The following is an 18,185-nucleotide window of genomic DNA, read 5'->3' as shown; positions in this document are numbered from 1 at the left end:
TTACATAACACCTTAAGTATTGCTCTACCATGGTGTTAATCCTATCTGTGGCCCCATTAGTACTCGCATGAAATGCTGAGCTAAGCCCCTGTGAGTACCTAATGGCTCTCATGAATTCCCTCCAGAATTTAGCAGTAAATTGAACCCCCACCCCCGATCAGAGATTACTCTACAGGGGGACTCCATGCAACTTTATCAACTATGCTTGATAAATAGGTTAGTCAGTTTTCACTCTGAAAAACAAATGGTGCTGATCATTTTAGACGCACAGAAAGCATTTGACAATGTAAATTGGCAAATTATGATACAACAGCTAGATTGTATGGACTTTGGTGAGAAGTTCATAAACATGATTAAGGCAATTTATTCCAAACAAATGGCAAAAGTGATAGAGAATGTGTCAGCCCCCATCCATCTTTCTTCAGATTTGGGGCTGCCAGAAGGGTAACCATGGGAATGAAAGTAAAGAAAGGAGGATAGCCACAACATTCTTTCACCAGACCCCAAGGCCGAGTCGTGGATTGGACCCAACTTGGCGGGAGTTCAGAATGGAAGTGGATTGGAAAGTGTGACTTGAGGGTCATCAGTAAGGGGGCTGGGTGTGAGTTTAATATAGCAGGGGAAATACGGGAATTCAGATTCGGGTTTTCCCAGATATGCCAATATGACTTCTCTAATAAATTCTTACTTGGATGGACTTTATCTCTGAGTGCTGAATTAAAATGGAGAGTTTGGTTGAAACACTGACATTAGCCTGAATCCCCTAACAAAGAAAATTACAACAGTTTGTGCTTACATGGTACCGCTGCACAGGGTCCTGAGCTTAGAAATGCTCTCTACACGCATCGGGAGCATAAAGACCCAGGGAAGATGGAACAAGAACCAGAGACTGGTGAAGGGGCCACTGGACCCATGCAGGAAGAAATCTGCTGTTACCCTTTGGAAGCAGAAGCGGCCATAGCAGAGGCCATGAAGGCTGAGAACTGGAGTGGAGTGAGACCCAAAGAATCAATCCTTTGGCAAACCCTGCCAACAGAATCAATGGTGTTCTCCTGCTATTAGGAGCACAGTGACCACCAGGAACCGAAGCTGCCAATAAGTGGAGACCACTGCGATTCCTAGAAGCTGGTGGTTCAAGGAAATTTCTGGGACCATACATTTTCTGGCGCCCGAACGTGGAGCTCGAAGGCATCGTTCATCGAGATGGCTGTGTTCAGCTCCTCACAAGCGGAACTCCTTGAAGTTCAGTGGCCTTCACTATGGCAAATGGAAGAAACCAGCTGGGACCAGAGGCAAAGTCTAGAGCACTCCTGGAAAATTTTATCCAGTGACTTTGATCTGGTCATTTGCTGGTAGGCTCCAATTCTGCCTACCCTGAACACCCTAAGCATTATCCCACTGCTCTGAGAACAAGCTACAGGTTGCTAAATAAAGAAAAAGTGGAGATTTAAAGGGACAAAACCTCCCCAGGCCTGGAAATGTGTGTGTGAATGTGTCTGTGTGTAATCATTTCCAAACCTGGAGGATGAGACCCTCTAATAACAGCACACAAAATTATTTAGAAAATGGAGCTCATTGGCTTGTGAAAAAGCTCCCAGAAAATAATTGTAAATAATGATTGATTTGCTTTAACCATTTTTTTCTGCTTAGTTGAAACATTGAGCTTTTGCCTGAGAAAGGCGGGGCAACCTGCTTCTGCAGCTTTGCCTTTCACTGTTTTGCATCTGTTTCATATGCATATAGAAAGCTCTGCTGATCTGAATACAATTTTGATTTGATTTGATTTTTTTCTCCTGGAAGTTTTTGAGATCATGATTTTTCTCAGCGCTTCTGCAAACAAAATAACCTTAGATGGCTAGGGCTGGCAGTTTGCCTAGAAACTGTATCTTTGCAGCTGGCTCAGCTCCCAGTTACAATGGAGCTAAGCTGAGCTCAGCAAGGGAATCAAAAGTCAAACCAGGCACACTCTGTATATGCTCTTAATCCATATTTTGCTCAAAGCAGAGATTTGACACTAAAGTTTGACTCAAATATATTTTAGAACATTGACTCAAAATACCTCATTTAGATTGTTTGTTTTATTTTTGAAGTTCTTCTTACCACCCTCTTTTATGTCTGTGTGCCTTATGGATGCTTAGGAGTCAAGATGCTTCATCCTATGGCATTCACTGTTTGTTTGTTAGCAACAAAAGTTGTTGTCCTTTTAGGAATTGTTACAGAGATGAGTAAGAGATTACAATATGTAAAAAGAGAGAGAAAATTTCTAGCATTGCCTGGATATTGTAGGTTGAATAAAGACTTGTACGCAAAACCAAAAGCCTAGCGTTACATGTATAAGGGAATGGCTTTTGAGGATTTTAACACAGAAGTGGGAAGGAAAAAGACAGCCAGTGGCATTTTTGTCTAAAATGCTAGATCCTATCTGTCAAGGTTAAAAGGAGTCTTATAGGGAGGATTGGGTCTTGAACATTATTGTGTTGGGATAGTTGCATGAAAGTAATAGAAGGAAAAGACGGACCTTTGGTCTAGCTAGCTAGAAAGTTAAGTTGGTCTGCACAGACTTGTGTTGATTTGGATGGCAATGGTAGGAGGAATGTTTAATGTTATGAGAAGGAGTTAGAGAAAGTGGGAGCAATAGAAATTGGAGAATGGAAATGGCTATTGCCTGATGGAAGGTAAATATTGATTTTGGAAGTACTACATCATCAGGGTTCTCATTGGGGGACTAAGGTATGATGTGATTTGTTTTGGAAACTTATGAATACAGTATCTAAATAAATATGTGACTTGTATAGTATGTAAAAGAGTTAGTAAAGAAAAGGGAGGGAAACATTTAGCGTGAGACCATTTCAATGCATTCAAATTGATTTTATTGAACTCCCTCAAGTGGGTAGATTTAATTATTTATTGATGATAGTGGATCACTTGACTGGATGGGTTGAGGCTTATCCAACCATGAGAGCCGCTACAGCAGTAATCACCAAAATTATACTGGAACAAATAATACCTAGATATGGGATAGTAGAAACTATAGACAGCAACTCATTTTTCTGCAAAAGTACTTCAATCAATCATGGAGTGTGGGAATTCAGTGGGAATGTCACATTCCATGGAATGCAAATTCAACTATGCTATGGACCAAATGTTTACCCTTGGCCTTGCTCAGAATTCGAACCTGTCCAAAAAGGGACACTTTACCTTATTAAATGTTTGAATTACCACATTGGGAAATTCCACAATACGAAAGTAAAGATATATATATTTTGTAAAGAACTGTATACTTGTCCTCTCTTCTTATCTTACCTCAGAAACAAAGGACTACTAGCTCAAACCCTACCTCCCAAATTTGCTGTCCATAAGTTCCAGCACATCCTGCATGTCCTGAACACCAACATTGATGGGTGGCGCAAGATCGCCTTCGCCATCAAGGGATGGGCAGACGCTATGCTCACATGGTGCTGCAGAAAGCAGACATCGACCTGACCAAGCAAGCTGGGGAGCTCACAGAAGATGAGGTCGAGTGGGTCACCACCACAAGATCCCTGACTGGTTCCTCAACAGGCAGAAGGACTGCAAGGATGGCAAGTATAGGCAGGTCTTGCCCAATGGGCTGGACAACAAGCTGTGCAAGGATTTGGAGTGCCTGAAGATCAGGGCCCATCAGGGCCAGCACCACTTCCAGGGCCTCCGTGTCCGTGGCCAGCACACCAAGACTACTGGGAACCACAGCAGAACTGTGGGCGTCTCCAAGATCCCAGAGAAAATTCCAGCCTGGTGATTGGATCCTGATAAAAAGCTGATGTGAGGAAAAACTTAGCCAAGCCTGGGTCAGGTCCTGCCAAGTTCTGCTTACCACTGAAACAGCAGTCCGAACAAAGACAAAGGGCGGACCCACTACAAGCATGTAAAAGGACCAGTTGATGAACTTAAAGAGTGGAAAGTGGTTCCTGGAGAAGACCAGCTGAGAATAAACATTATCAAAAACTAATGTGGTCATGGTGGTATGAATGGGTTTTGTTTGTGATTTCTTTTTCTCATTGCAGGAGTACAACTTTTTGATTTTTCCTGCCTGAATGGTGGCCTATGTTATTCCATCTGAAGATCCTAAGTGAAGCTGTGGAACTTTGCACCCTACAGGATGTGTTGGTTCTGTGATTGTAACTGTATCATTGAATGGTTTTTTTTTGAAAAATTTATTTGGGTTTTCACAAAAACAAAATACAAATAAAACATCTTTTTTGAAAATAGCATGGTCCCAGTTTATCACTTCTTCATACAGACACAAAACTCAATTTCATGCTCATTTTATATTCTATTCCATATCTTATTACCGTTTTATATTTTCTACATAATTTTTCCCCTTTTAATTTTCTCAACTTTGTTTTAATTATCTCAATTCAAATCATTATATTTATACTTTTGTCTGTCCTGTTTCAATTTCACATTATCTTTTCTTATTAAGCAAATTTTTCCCTGTAGTTAAAGTATGACACCTTTATATCCTTTAATTTTATCCATTCAAACTCTTATTTAAGCTTCAATGTATAGCTTTAAGATTATAGCATTCAATATAACACATAACTTCCAATCGAATTCTGCTTGGTACATTCTTAAAATAGACACTATATTCTTAAAAAAAATTATTATATATATATGTAAATAAAACACATTCCATTCCAATTCAATTCTATCATTAATATGCATTAAAATCTTAACATCTTTAACATTTCTTTTCAATTGAATATCATACTTCCTTGGGAACACTTATAAACTTTCCATAGTTAATTCTTTTCTTTCCATATTTCTCACTTATATTTTTATAAATCATTACTAATAATTAAAAATGTTCCCTTTTTAATTCTCTCAATCATTTTAATTCATTTATTTATTAACAAACATCCCACTGCATTACAATAAATATTTTATCCATCATCATATTTTCTAAAGTTATTTCTATTTGTAATATAACAAAGCTATCTTATGTACCCTTGCAGAATCCCTTTTACAATTAAATTTTCACCCATTATCTCTAAACAAACTTATGGTTACAATCCTTATATCTTTTCCCTGTTTCTCCATTTCTTGTTTCTGTCTTTTACAACTTATTTTCCTTGCCTTCTTCCCCCTCTTCTTCTCCCTCCCCTTTTTACCCCCTCATCTCTCTACTTCTAACTCTCTCATCTGTAATCCCCTCTTCTGTTGCTTTCTAATATTATACTTATCTTTCAAATTGTTCTTCTTCTTTTTGGTTGTTTTTTCTAATCTTAAACCTTTCACTCTCTTTTCCCCCTTTTCTTTTTTCCTCCCACTTAAAATTATTTGATCATTAAAGATGGCTTCTTCTTTGTCCCAATCTTCTTGTTCTGCAAGCGTTTCTTGTTGCTTCTCATAGTTCCAGATCTCCATTTCTAAGAATTGAAACACGAAACCAAAAGAATTTCTCCCTTCTTGTGCATCTTCTTTCCATTTTTAAAGTTTCATTTTCAGTTCTTCTAAGAGTGATACCATTTTAAAAACTTTTAAACAACCACCCGGTTAATTTTAGTCATCTAGATGCAAAAACCAAAAATCACCAAGTAATCCAAATAATCCAAGGCTGTTTCTACTTGCTTCTTTTTTCCACTTTCTCTTCCTGGGGTTCTATTATTTTGTTACCAAGTTTCCATTAAAATGTATCTTTGAGGAATCTTGTTAAAATTTCACTGTAAGTTCCTTTTAATTACAGTTCCATTCCTTAATTCCAGGCAGTCTCCTCCATTTTTCCAGATCCTGCCCTTCTATTCTTTTTTTTCTCCTTTCCAGTTTTTAAAAACTTTTAAATGTCCAGAAATCTTTATTATCCCTTTGACTTTTATTTTCAGCTTAGATGCCTATTAATGTCAAAGTGGATTTTTTTTCAGTTTCTTGCTTAAGTCTCTTAGCTGTCAGCATAAGGAAGGGAAGAAAAAAAACCTAATCCTTTCCTTCTCTCTCTCCTTCGCAGCTTCAAAATCTTCTTTGGGAACAATGTTGTTAAGTTTAAATTCCAGGGTACCTTATTTGTTGCTTTTGCTGTTTGACCTGGTCAACCAAAACTTTCTCTTCTTATCTTCCTCCTGCACATTCTTTTCCGGTTGAATTCTTCTTTGTGGTGGCCATTTCTGACTACCGCTACAACTGCCTTCGGGAAAGGGAGTAATGGCCAGCTGGGGAGGAGAGATGCGGCTCTCTTCAACCCTGCAGGCAGTCTCCCCCCTCTTCACCACCTCTATGGGGTGGCTTAGCCCTGAAACCAGCCGGCTCAGGGCGCTCCAGCGGCGAGCACAGATCGAAGCCTCGGAGAGATGAGGCTTCGGTCTGTCACCGAAGAAGCTCAAACCGGAAGACCTGTATCATTGAATGTTGTTGTTGTTAACATTGTTGTGGTTGTGGACCAGCATGCACTTGTGAAGAACTTGTGATATAGTAATAGTAGAACAGTGGGTAGACTAAATGTGTAAAAATTGGGGCACTTAACCTGATCAACCTGTCTTGGACACAGTAGTTTTAGGAGATAGTGCTATCGTAATTCCTGAAGATATAGGAGGTTTCGATTTGATGCAATGGTTATAATTTTCTTATGGGTAGAACTAATAGGGGGAGAATATAATGGAATGATTAATCTGAAAAAACCATACATTACAAACAAAGGTCTTTTCTTTGCTTAATGTAACCTTTCAGTTTGGAATTAACCTGACAAAACCTAGTAACTCATTTGAAAATGCACCTAGACTGGGTGGGTTATGGACGGATGTGGGTAATTAAATTCTTAACTGGCATGCTACAGATGGCTTATATGGGATATGTGGAAAGTTTGCCTATGTGCAATTGCCTAGCCATTAGTATGGAGCATGTGTATGTGTGGTTAATAGACTTATAAGGTTACAACTTGTGCTTGAAATAATAGCTAATGAAACTGCTACTGTTTTAACTTTAATGGCTAAATGGCAGTTTAGTTTAAAACAGCTATATAAATGTCAGTATAGACTTGCTTTACACTTTTTGTCAGCAACAGAAGGAGGTATGTGTTGAAAATTTTATCTCACAAATTGTTGTTTACAGAGAGATGGTCCAGAAAAAGTTAGGGAGGAGATTGCTACAAGGGTGGGGAAAACTTCCCACATCCCAGTACAGACTTGGACTGGGGCAGTTGACTTCAACTGGTTTGGCAGTATCTTCTCTCACTGGAAATGGATTGGGTTTCTAGTGTTTTTAGCCCTTGGAGATCTCCTTCTCCTCCCATCCCTCTGATCCAGCATATGGTTACCTCTCCCATCACTGGGAGAGCCTCCTCAGTGTCCATTGACCCGCTCCTCCACCCCTCCTCCCGTTAGACCAGCAAAACACATGGTCCTTAAATGCCCCCCTAGCCCACCATTGACAGGAAGCAACCTGTCATTAAAAAGGGAGGAAAATGAAAGGACATATTGACATGAATCAATCTAACCTTTGCTCTTTGGTTTTGTTAAAGAAGTTGCTTGTACTAAGGATGGGAATCATTTGTTAGGAACAGAATTGTATCCTTTTCTATCTGGTTTCTTGCCTCTGCAATTTGCTTCAGAGCTAGACACATCCTTGGAGACAATTCCCAAGAACATCCTGTTCCATAGATAAGGTGGGGCTGCCTAGGAGCACGAACACACAAGGACAACGGATACTATGTAAAATAACAAAGTATGGACAGAGCACGGACAAAGAATGCTCCATGCATAAGGAAGGGGAGGGCATGAGCAAGACATTGCCCACATTAATAATGAACATTTGTCTCTGATTGGATAAACTTGGTTTCTATCAGCGTAAAATGTATATAATACTCTGAGCCATTCTTGCAGGATGTGACTATTCCTTACATGCATTTTGTCTTTATGTTTTGGACATAGTATTCACCCAGACTTTTTGCTTTGGCCAAAGAATAAAAAAAGCTGTTATTTTTGCAAGCTTCATCTCGAGTCTCACTCTTTGGCATCTCTGTGGCTCAGGGAAACTTCTGGGACCTTACAGTAGCATATAACAATGCAGTGCACAATAGCACCGGTCTGTCACCTTTCCAGGTGACCAGCAGTTTGTTCCTATGCCTGAGCTCCCTAGAGAGCCACCCTCCTCCATGTCGCTAACAGAGTAGATAGTGTCATTGAAAAAAGCATGGCAAAATACCAAACAGCCCTGAGTAAAGCAGCGGAGTCATATAAAAAGCAGGCTGATAAACACCATGCTCCTCAACCAGGGTTTAAGGTGTATTTGTCCACAAAATACTTGAAATTAAAATTGGCCTCAAGAAATCTTGGTCCTAAATATATGGGCTCATTCCATATAGTTAAAGTTATTAACCTAGTTATAGTACAACTTCAACTTCCCAGGTTATTCGGGAAAATACATCCGGTATTTCACAGTAGTCTGTTGAAACAGGTAGTAAGTTCACAAGTCACACCAGTGGATCGGCTTCCCCCCAAACCGCTGGTGATTGAGGGTCAAACCCACTATGAAATAAAAAAGATCCTGCACTTGAGAGTACAGAGAGGCCAGTTAGAATATCTGATACAGTAGAAAAGATATCCCCATGCTGAAACAACCTGGGTTAAAAGTTAAAAGGTAAATGCGGATAGGTTGATAAAACAATTCCATGACAAGTACCTTCAGAAGCTGAAGGGGCCTCCCAGTGAGGGGAGGGGAGGTTAGTGGCATAAGTGATTGCCTTATGCTTTATGTCTTGCAGGAACGTTCCTCCAGTTGGAGGGGGGCATCCTGTCAAGCCTGAATTTAGTTTGCTGGTGGAATTGCATTAATTCAGTTTGACATAGTTGAGAATGGAAAGGGGGGAGAACTGAGGTGAAGCTCCAGTCAAAACAACATAGCTGGGCAATGAGTCAGCTGCATTCCAATTGCTGTTTGGCCAGAGGAAGGAGGAGCGGAGTTGCCAGGAAACTATTTCATCTCCTAGTTGGACAACATGACATATTGTTTTGGGGAAAAAAGATAAGTTTAACTATAGTGACGTGGAAGCCCGGGAAACTTTCAGTATTGGCTTCCACCAGTTCGTGCCAAGATGTACAATTAAATAAAATAGTTCTTTGAGGAACAGAAATGCCTCTGAGTTCATTTTATAATGTTTGTATTTCTTGGAACCTGACATATAGGTCTTCACAGAAGCTGATATATGATGTTACAGTATCTGTGACCTTATCTAGGTCTGTAGAGGTATCTTCAAAAACATTCCAACTAGTGCAGTCAAGGCAAGCCTGTAGCTTCAGCTTTGCCTTATCAGTCCAAGTCCTCACTGATTTAATTGTTGGTTTCGTAGTTTTAAGTCTTTGTAGGCAGGTACAAGGTGAATCATGCAGTGATCAGAGTGACCCACAGCTGCTCATGGTAAAGACCTATAAGTATCTTTTAATGTTGTGTAGCAATGGTCTAAAGTATTTTTTGCCTCTGGTGGGACAATTGACATGCTGGAAATATTTTGGGAGCTCTTTCCTTAAATTTGCTTGATTCAAATCTCCTAAAATAATGGGAAGGGAATCTGGGTGTTTGGCTTCAGCCTCCATAATTTGATCAGTTGATATGTAAAGACTCTAAATTTTCATCACAGAATTTATATATTATAGTTATATCCTGAGACCAACTGTTGTTGATATATAAACATAATCCTCCACCTTCCTTTTACCTGATGTCTCTTCAATTCTGTCTGAACTAAATATCTGAAATCCTGGGATATTTATGCTGTTGTTATGAATTAAGCCAGGTTTCAAGCAGAGAACTGCTGAGTTGTAGAAATCAGAATTGCATCTATTTAGGAGTTCCGGTTTGTCAGGCTTCGGAGGCAGCAGGAATTTGCGTTTGTGCACGATCCCTGCTGCACTCGCTGCTGGAGTGCCTTCGATCCAATTGGATTGGGAGGCTATAGTTATCCTGTAGGGATAACTGAAGAGAGGGGAGATCCGGGCAGGGGTCTGGGGATATCGCACCCCCCTTCCCCAGCTGGCTTAACTCCCTTTTCCAAAGGTGGTGGAGCGGCGGTCAGCAATGGCCGCCACAAAGAACCTCTCGGCCGGACAAGTTTTGTGCAGGAGGAAGTGAAGAAAGAGAAGGCTTTTGGCTGAACCGGGACGACAATCAACATCTGAATACCCTGGAACTTTGGCTCTTTAAGTGATATATTGTTTCCCAGAAGATCGTTAAGCTGCGGTGGAAAGTAAAAGGGAAAGTTTTTTTTTTCTCCTCACTCTCCTTCCCTACGGAGACAGCAGATGGAAATCGGAAATACCCGCTTTGGCAGCAGAAGGTACTAACTTTGAAAATTAAAGCCAAGGGGACATTAGATTTCTAAACACTGACATTTAAAAATTAAAATCTTTTTGCTTTAAGTGGGAAGGAAGAGAGGTAAATGATTTATACCAACGTTTGTTGAAGGAGATTGCTTGGAGTTTTATAAGATCAGAGATTAAATTGCAATAAAACTTCCAAAAAATACCTTGGAATTGTGTAATTGAATTCTACCTCAGGAAGAGAAAGTAGAAGAAAGTGCTAAATGAAACAGACTGTGCTGATTGTGCTGACTTTGATTGCTTGATGACTTTGGGACTTTTGTGAACTATCTTTTGAAAGACATTTGGATTGTTTAAAAAATTTTTCACAATGGTATCTGTTGAAGAACTGAAAATGCAATTTGAAAAATTAAGAGAGGAGGAAGAAGAAGGCAAGGGCTCCTTTGGATCTATCCTTCGCTTCTTAGAAATGGCGATTTCTACTTACCAGGAAATGCAACAAGAAAAAGGCTGGGATGATGAAGAAGAAGCCATCTTTAATGGACATATGATTTTAAATGAGAAAGAAAAGGGTAAAAAGGAAAAGAAAATGGAGAATTTAAGTTCTAAAAAAACAACCAAGAAAGGGAAAAATAAGGTGAAAAATTGATATAATGTCAGAAAGCAACAGAAAAGAGGAATACAACAGAGAGGGGAGACTAAAAGGCTGGAGATTGAGAGAGGGGTGGGTAAAAAGGCTAGATTTGACAAAGAAGGAAGGGGAAAAGTGAAGGGAAAGTAAAGGCTTAAAACAAGATGCTAATAAACAGGCTTTTTTCAGAGATAAAGGGTAAAACATAATCTAAAAAGAGATTCTGCAAAAGTACACAAGATTTGTATTGTAGTATTTGTATTTGAAATATGTGTTAATAGAATATTGTAGGGAATGTGTAAAATGTCTAAGATTTAATTAATAGAGTTTAATTAATTAATTTGTTATGGAACATTATTTTTAATATACTATAAGATCATTATGTTTTATATTTTAAAATATTATGTAGAATGTACTAAGCAGAATCAGAATAGAAACTATGTATTATTTTAAGTGTTAAATTTGGGGGAAAGATAGAAAGGTGTCATACTTCAACTAGTGATTACAGGAAAAAGTTTGTGTTAAAGAGAAAAGATAGATAATTGAAAAAGAACGGACAAAAGATACAAGTATAATGATTTAAATTGAGATTAAATAAATAAAATAGAATTAAGAGAGTGAACAGAGGGGAGAAGACATATGGAAAATATAGAATGTTAAATAAGATATGAAATAGTATATAAGATGAGCATGAATTTGATTTATGTCTGTATAAAAAGTTATAACCCGGGGTTAAGCCGCTTTCTAAAAAGAAGTTTTATGTTTTTATGTTATGTATTTTGTTTGCTTATGTTTGTTTATCGAGGATTAATGATGTTGGATAAGAACATATGAAATAGTAATAATATGAAATATAGTAATATGAAATACATGAAAGTATAAGTTTAATGAATAAAATTGAACAGAAATAAAAGAAGAAACATTGAGAAGTTGGAAAAGAGTAATAAGATATGAAGTTGAATATATAAGATGCATATTAAATTGTGTGTGGAAATGGGCGTTGGTCCTTACCTGACACGCCATTTCTCTTCGAGCCGTGAGGATCATCCAGAGAGTGGGAGGTGCTTCAGTCTGCGTCGTTGAAGGCTGAGCTTGATTACTGAGGAACGCTCCGCCCTCCATCACGTGGCTCCCTTGCATTCCCCAGTTTACGCGAAGACGAGAGTGAAGAGAAGATCGTGCTCTCATCTTACTATGTTAAGAAGGTTCATTGGCCGAAACAAGACCCCGCCAGATGGTGAAATAAAAAGGGTGGGGCTGGATGATCCTCACAGCTCGAAGAGAAATGGCGTGTCAGGTAAGGACCAACGCCCATTCTCCTTAGAGCCATTCGGATCATCCAGAGAGTGGGACATACCAAAGCTTGGCTGTCCTACGGGAGGGACTCCGTCTGGTTCGGGAGTCTCTGTGGTTCTTTGAGGACTCATTGGAGGACTCGTCTACCAAACGAAGCCTCCGCCAAGGCAAATATGTCAATCTTATAATGCCTAATGAAGGGAGATGGGGAGGCCCAGGTGGCCGCCCGACAAATGTCAGCAATTGCAGCTTGGGTGGCCCAAGCTGCCGAGGTGGCTGCACTTCTGGTGGAGTGCGCTGTAATACCGCTGGGTACCGGCAGAGTCTGAGACAAATAAGCTTTGGAAATAGTAGCTCTGATCCAGCGGCCGATGGTTGAAGGGGACACTTTGTGGCCTAATGATTTGGGTTGGAAGGAAAGGAATAGGGATTCGGACCTCCTGAAGGGCCGGGTACGCTTAATATAAATGCGGAGGGCCCGCCTCACGTCCAGGGTGTGCCAAAGCTTCTCCCTTTCCCGCGAGGGATTAGGGCAGAAGTTCGGAAGAGTGAGTTCCTGTGCCCTGTGGAAGGCTGAATTGATCTTGGGCAAAAAGGAGGGGTCCGGCCGGAGAACCACCCGATCGGCATGGAAGATACAAAGATCCTTCCTCACCGACAAGGCTGCTATCTCCGATATTCGGCGAGCTGAAGTAATAGCTACCAGGAATACGACTTTGAATGTTAGAAACTGGAGTGTGGATTCCCTGAGCGGCTCAAAGGGGTGTTTAGTAAGGGCCACAAGGACCTTATTGAGGTCCCAGGTGGGGTATCTGTGAACTGTTGGGGGACACAAGTTAGTGGCTCCCCTGAGGAATGCCCTAATGCGAGGGTGGAGGGAAAGGGACCCCAGATTGTCACAAGCAATGACAGTTGAAAGGGCTGCGACCTGACGCCTCAGGGTGTTCGGAGAAAGACCTTTCCTCAGACCCTCTTGGAGAAATTCCAACACTTGAGCGATGGAGGGTGACAGAGGGTTGACCTGGGAGCTATGGCACCACTTGCAGAAACTATTCCAAGTGGCATTGTATATTCGGGTTGTTGAGGGCCGCCTGGCGGCCAAAATAGTATCAATAACCTGGTCAGAAAACTGTTCCTTTTTTAGACGTTCCCGCTCAACTTCCAAACGGCTAACTGGAGCCACTGAGGATCTGGGTGTTGGAGGGGCCCCTGAGAGAGGGAGATCCTGTTCGGGGGGATTCTCCAGGGAGGGGCCACAGATAAGTTGCAGAGGTCCGCAAACCATGGGCGTCTGGCCCAGTAGGGCGCCACAAGAAGCAGTTCTGCTTTCTCGGAGATGAGCTTCTGGATGACCCTGGGAACTAGGGCTAATGGGGGAAATGCATATAGAAGCCCTGTGGGCCAGGGGCAACGGAGGGCGTTGTAGTTCTCGGCCCCGTGGGAGGGGAACTTCGAAAAAACCTTGGGAGTTGTGTGTTGAGGGAGGATGCGAAGAGGTCTACTGACGGAAGACCGAACCTCGTGGTCACCTCCCTGAACAGTGATGGGTGGCTGCGCCACTCGGACTGGTCCACTGAGGTCCTGCTGAGCCAGTCCGCCTGGGTGTTTGAGTCCCCTGATATGTGTTCGGCTTTGAGGGAGAGGAGATTGCGCTCCGCCCAACGGCAGAGGCGCTCGGCCTCTCTCATCAGGCGTATGGACTGGGTGCCCCCTTGTCGATTGATGTGCGCCTTGGCGGTGACGTTGTCCATGAGTATCAGGACGTGTCGCCCGCGTACCTGAGGGAGGAAGTAGCGCAGGGCCAGGTGGATGGCGTGGAGTTCCAACCAGTTTATACTGCATTCCCGTTCTGCCTGCGACCATCTGCCCTGTGCCGAGAGCGAGTGGATGTGAGCGCCCCATCCGGACAGGCTGGCATCTGTGGTGAGGGTGAGACGTTGGGGCTCCCTGAAGTAATGTCCCTTGTTGATGGCGGGACTGGTCCACCAGAGGAGAGATGTGAGGACCCTTGAAGGCACCTTGACCCTGGCCTTTGAATTGCTTCTGCCGGACCTTTGGAACGGGAGCAGGAACCACTGTAGGGATCTAGTGTGCAAATGGGCCCAGGGAATAATGGAGATACATGAGACCATTTTACCCAGTAACTTAGACAATTCTAAAAGTGTTACCTTTCTTGATCGTCTGATATGTCTGACGGAGTCCCGGATGCTAAGGAATCTTTCCGAGGAAAGGAAGACCTTTCCTTGGACTGAGTCAATGACGGACCCCAAGTGGTTGATCCTTGTAGATGGTGACAATTGACTCTTCTGCCGGTTTACTAGGAACCCATGGTCTTGGAGGGCAGAGAGAGTAGCTCTGATATCCTTCTCTGCTTGGAGTCTGGAGTGGGACAGGATGAGGATGTCATCCAGGTAACAATGGAGACGAACCGGGAGGTTCCTGAGATGGGCCGCTAGAGCCGCAAGGACCTTGGTGAAGGTTCTCGGGGTGGAGGCCAACCCAAAGGGAAGGGCCACATACTGGAAGTGACAACGGTTGTAACAGAACCTGAGGAATTTGGAATGGGAGGGCCGGATTGGGATGTGAAGATACGCTTCTGAAAGGTCTATTGAAGATAGCCAATCTCCCTGCCTGACGCCCAGTAGGATGGACTGTAAGGTGTGCATCTTGAACCTGCGGTGGATCAGGTAACGGTTAAGGCGCTTCAGGTCTAGAATAGCCCTCCATCCACCTGAGGATTTGGGAACCACGAAAAGGTGGGAATAAAAACCTTGCCCTCGTTGGGATGGGGGGACGGGTTGGATAGGTTGTATGTGGAGGAGATGCTGGATAGCCGCCTCCATCAGGGTGCGTTGGTGGAATCCCTTGAGGGGAGATGCCATAAAGAAAGCAGGGGGGCGCGCTGAAATTCCAGGGCAAGACCAAATCTAATGGTGTCCCGGACCCAGGCATCGGAAGTGGAGAGGTCCCATCGGTCGGCGAAATGCTTGAGGCGTCCGCCGATGGGGAGGGGGGGACGGGATCTATCTGGGGCGCCAGAAGGGCTTCCCTCCTGAGCTCCTGAAGGGACGCCTGTAGCTGCCGCCCCTCCTACTTCTGTCACCCAGATCGGCTCGATCCTGGAGCTGGAATGGTCAGAAGGAGGGGGGTCTCGAAAACCTGGGCGGGAAGGGTGACTGGTAGAGGGGTCGGGAGACACCCCTTCGAAAGGGCTGAGGGGCTCTTGGCTCTGACCTCCGAAAAAGAGGGGGGAGGTACTTTTTCTTGCTCCGGGTTTCGGCTAGCAATGGTTCCAGGGCCGTGCCAAATAGTTTGTCCCCCTTGATTGGAGCAGTGGCCAACTTAACCTTGTTTTTTACGTCCGCCTGCCAGTGTTTGAGCCAGAGCAGGCGGCGGGCTGTAACGTGGGAGGTTATTGCCCGGGTGGAAAACTTAACCGCATGGTAGGTGGCATCGGCTGAGAACTCCGCTGCGGCCGTCAGTTTGGCGATGTCCTCGTGGGCCCTTGTGTTAGAGGGGGGGACATGCTGTTTCAGTTGGCGGAGCCACCGGATCGAGGACCTGGTGAAGAAGGAGGCGGCCGTGGCCGCTCTAATGGCCCAGGCGTCGGCCTGGTGCGCCCGACGTAAGGCTAGTTCGGACCTCTTGTCCTCGGGTTTCAGGGCCTCCAGGGGATCGCTAGGGGAGGAGGAGGATGCTAAGCCCACTATGGGCTCATCTACCTCGAGGGTGTCAAGGAGGTTGCAGAAGCTTGAGTCGAGGTTGAAGAACCTCTTGTCTTGGCTGGATGGGGCAGGGGGGGCCCTTGTAGAGTCCAGCTGGTTTGCAACTAGGTCATGGAGGATGGGGGGAGCAGGAATAAGCTCCGCTTCCACAACGGGCTGCCTAAAGATAGCGTCCTCTTGCCCCTCCGTCGGAGAAGGGAGGGCCGAGGGAGGCTGTACAGCGAAGCCGGATGTGTTCTTCGCCTTAAAGAGGAGCGATTTAAACATGTGTGGCTTGAACAAGCCCACAAAGGTGGGTTGATCAGGGGTGAGACCCTCATCATCAGACATGTCCCCTTCCAAGGGGTCTATCTCCGATAGGGGCTCCCCGTGGTGAGTAGACCCCAATTCAAATTCCTCCTCCTCCCTGAACTGACCCAGGTCCTCTATGGCCTCCTCCAGTTCCCCTTCTGGAAGAGGGCTGTCCCTCTGTAAAGGTACCTGACCGTGAGGATGGTCCGATGTAGGAGAGGACCTGACTGATAATGACTCGTGTCTGGGCGCCATCGAGGAGGGACCGGGCCTGCCCATCTGTTGGAGGCCCTCTGCAATCCCCTGGCGGATAGCCCATTCCATCCATGCCTGCATTTGCGCAGGGATCTCGATTGTGGCGGGCTCCTCCTGGCGCAGACCAGCGGCCGTGGGTGTGAATGTAGCTTCAGGCGGTCGTCTGGTTGTTGATCCGGGGGCGTGATGCCCCAGTGATGGGCTGCGCCTGGAGAGGGAAGAACAATCTGGCGGAGGAGGGGGGGTCTGGAGGTAGAAGGAATGGAGGGTGGGAGGGCTGGAGGCACAGGTTGTGACTCTCTAGATCGCCTGTCAAATTCTTTCTCCAGAGCCTTATGGCGTCTTAGGGCGTCTCTTTGAGAGGCCTTGGAAGTTTCCTTAGATGTTTCTTTAGCCTGTCTGCGCAAGTGGTAGGACTTGGATCTGGCCTTCAAAGAAGGGCCTCTAGCTGAATTTTCATCTGCCATTTTAGAAGTAAGGACTGAATATAAAGTTCTAAGGCGGTTGGCTCGACCTACGACCAAAGGCCGGGTGTCCTGAGCTGGCCCGCGCCCCCTTTTGGAATTTAGATGTGTAAAATCTAGGATATTATAAGGTTATGAGCCTTAAGATATATAGACGTCTCTGCGTATAATTATAATATATATATAGTTCCAATAGTATGGAATGTATGATTGACCAATATTATTTTATTATTATATTGACCAATATATTTATATATTTATATATTTATATTTATATATTTATATATATATATATATATATATATATATATATATATATATATATATATATATATATATATATATATATATATATATAACATACATACATACATATACATACATACATACATACATATATGGCCTTCAGCTTTGTTCGGTATTTTCCCATGTCATATATGTATGTCATATAAATACCCGAACAAAGCTGAAGGCCATACATGTAAGTACCCGCGAAAACTTAAGAAAACAAATATATATATATATATATTTATATATATATATATATGTATGTATGTATGTATAAATATAAATAGTAATTGTTTACTTATCTATTATTTATTAAAATTATTATTACTATTATTATTATTATTGTTATTTAATTTTTATTTATACTGTTATTTTATTTTTTGTAACAATTATCTAAGAGAGCTGGAGCTGCGTTCCCAGGAGGGAGTGACTCCAGATGGTGGTGTTGATTCAAATCCAACGTTCCAAATGAACGCCTGAACAAATACAGAAATGAGGCCTTTAGCAGCTGGAGCTCCCAGACAACAAACCGGGAGGGATAGGCTGCTAGTCTTTGCCCTGGGCGCTGCTGCGGAAAGCCAACAACTGCTCAAAATTAAAAAGCTCTCACTGACTGGGAGGTCTGTGAAGAGAGCTAATTCCCTCACAGCCGCAATAAGGCCAAGCAAAAAATTGCGCCCGGGCACGTGGCGGCGGCCAAAATGGCGGCCGCCCACGCTCTGCTTATAAACGCTCGCTCCGAGTGACAGAAAGGCTTCTCTGGCAGTTTAGGGGCCGAAAGAAGCAGCCAAGCAGGATTCGCCCCTTCCTGGGGCGATTGGCGTTCTCAGTGGGGGGGATCACCAGCTGCGCTTTATCAGCGCGATCAGAAAAGCCGCTGCGGAGGCGGCGCGAAGAAGCGGCAGGAACGGAGCCAAATGGGGGGGGTTGGAGCCGGAGTGCGAAAACGCTTGCT

The 18,185-nt window shown here is 43.4% G+C and overlaps 2 protein-coding genes across 3 annotated transcripts in view; one reads left to right on the top strand and one right to left on the bottom strand.

Moving 5' to 3' along the window:
• Positions 1–18,185, bottom strand: part of LOC113421446 (5'-AMP-activated protein kinase subunit beta-2) — a 92,628-nt gene that overhangs the window by 50,820 nt on the left and 23,623 nt on the right. The window lies entirely within an intron of this gene.
• Positions 871–3,816, top strand: LOC113421460 (small ribosomal subunit protein uS13). The gene is given in 4 exon segments (XM_026681846.2): positions 871–993; positions 3,361–3,424; positions 3,427–3,531; positions 3,534–3,816. Coding segments are annotated over 4 exon segments (537 nt in total). The 3' UTR covers positions 3,779–3,816.

The sequence above is a fragment of the Notechis scutatus genome, chromosome 3 (genome assembly GCF_049901735.1).
Source record: "Notechis scutatus isolate UNSWTSFEM ecotype Mainland chromosome 3, rNotScu1.2, whole genome shotgun sequence".
In the NCBI taxonomy this organism is placed as follows: Eukaryota; Metazoa; Chordata; class Lepidosauria; order Squamata; family Elapidae; genus Notechis; species Notechis scutatus.
This window is presented reverse-complemented; position numbering and strand designations above follow the sequence as displayed.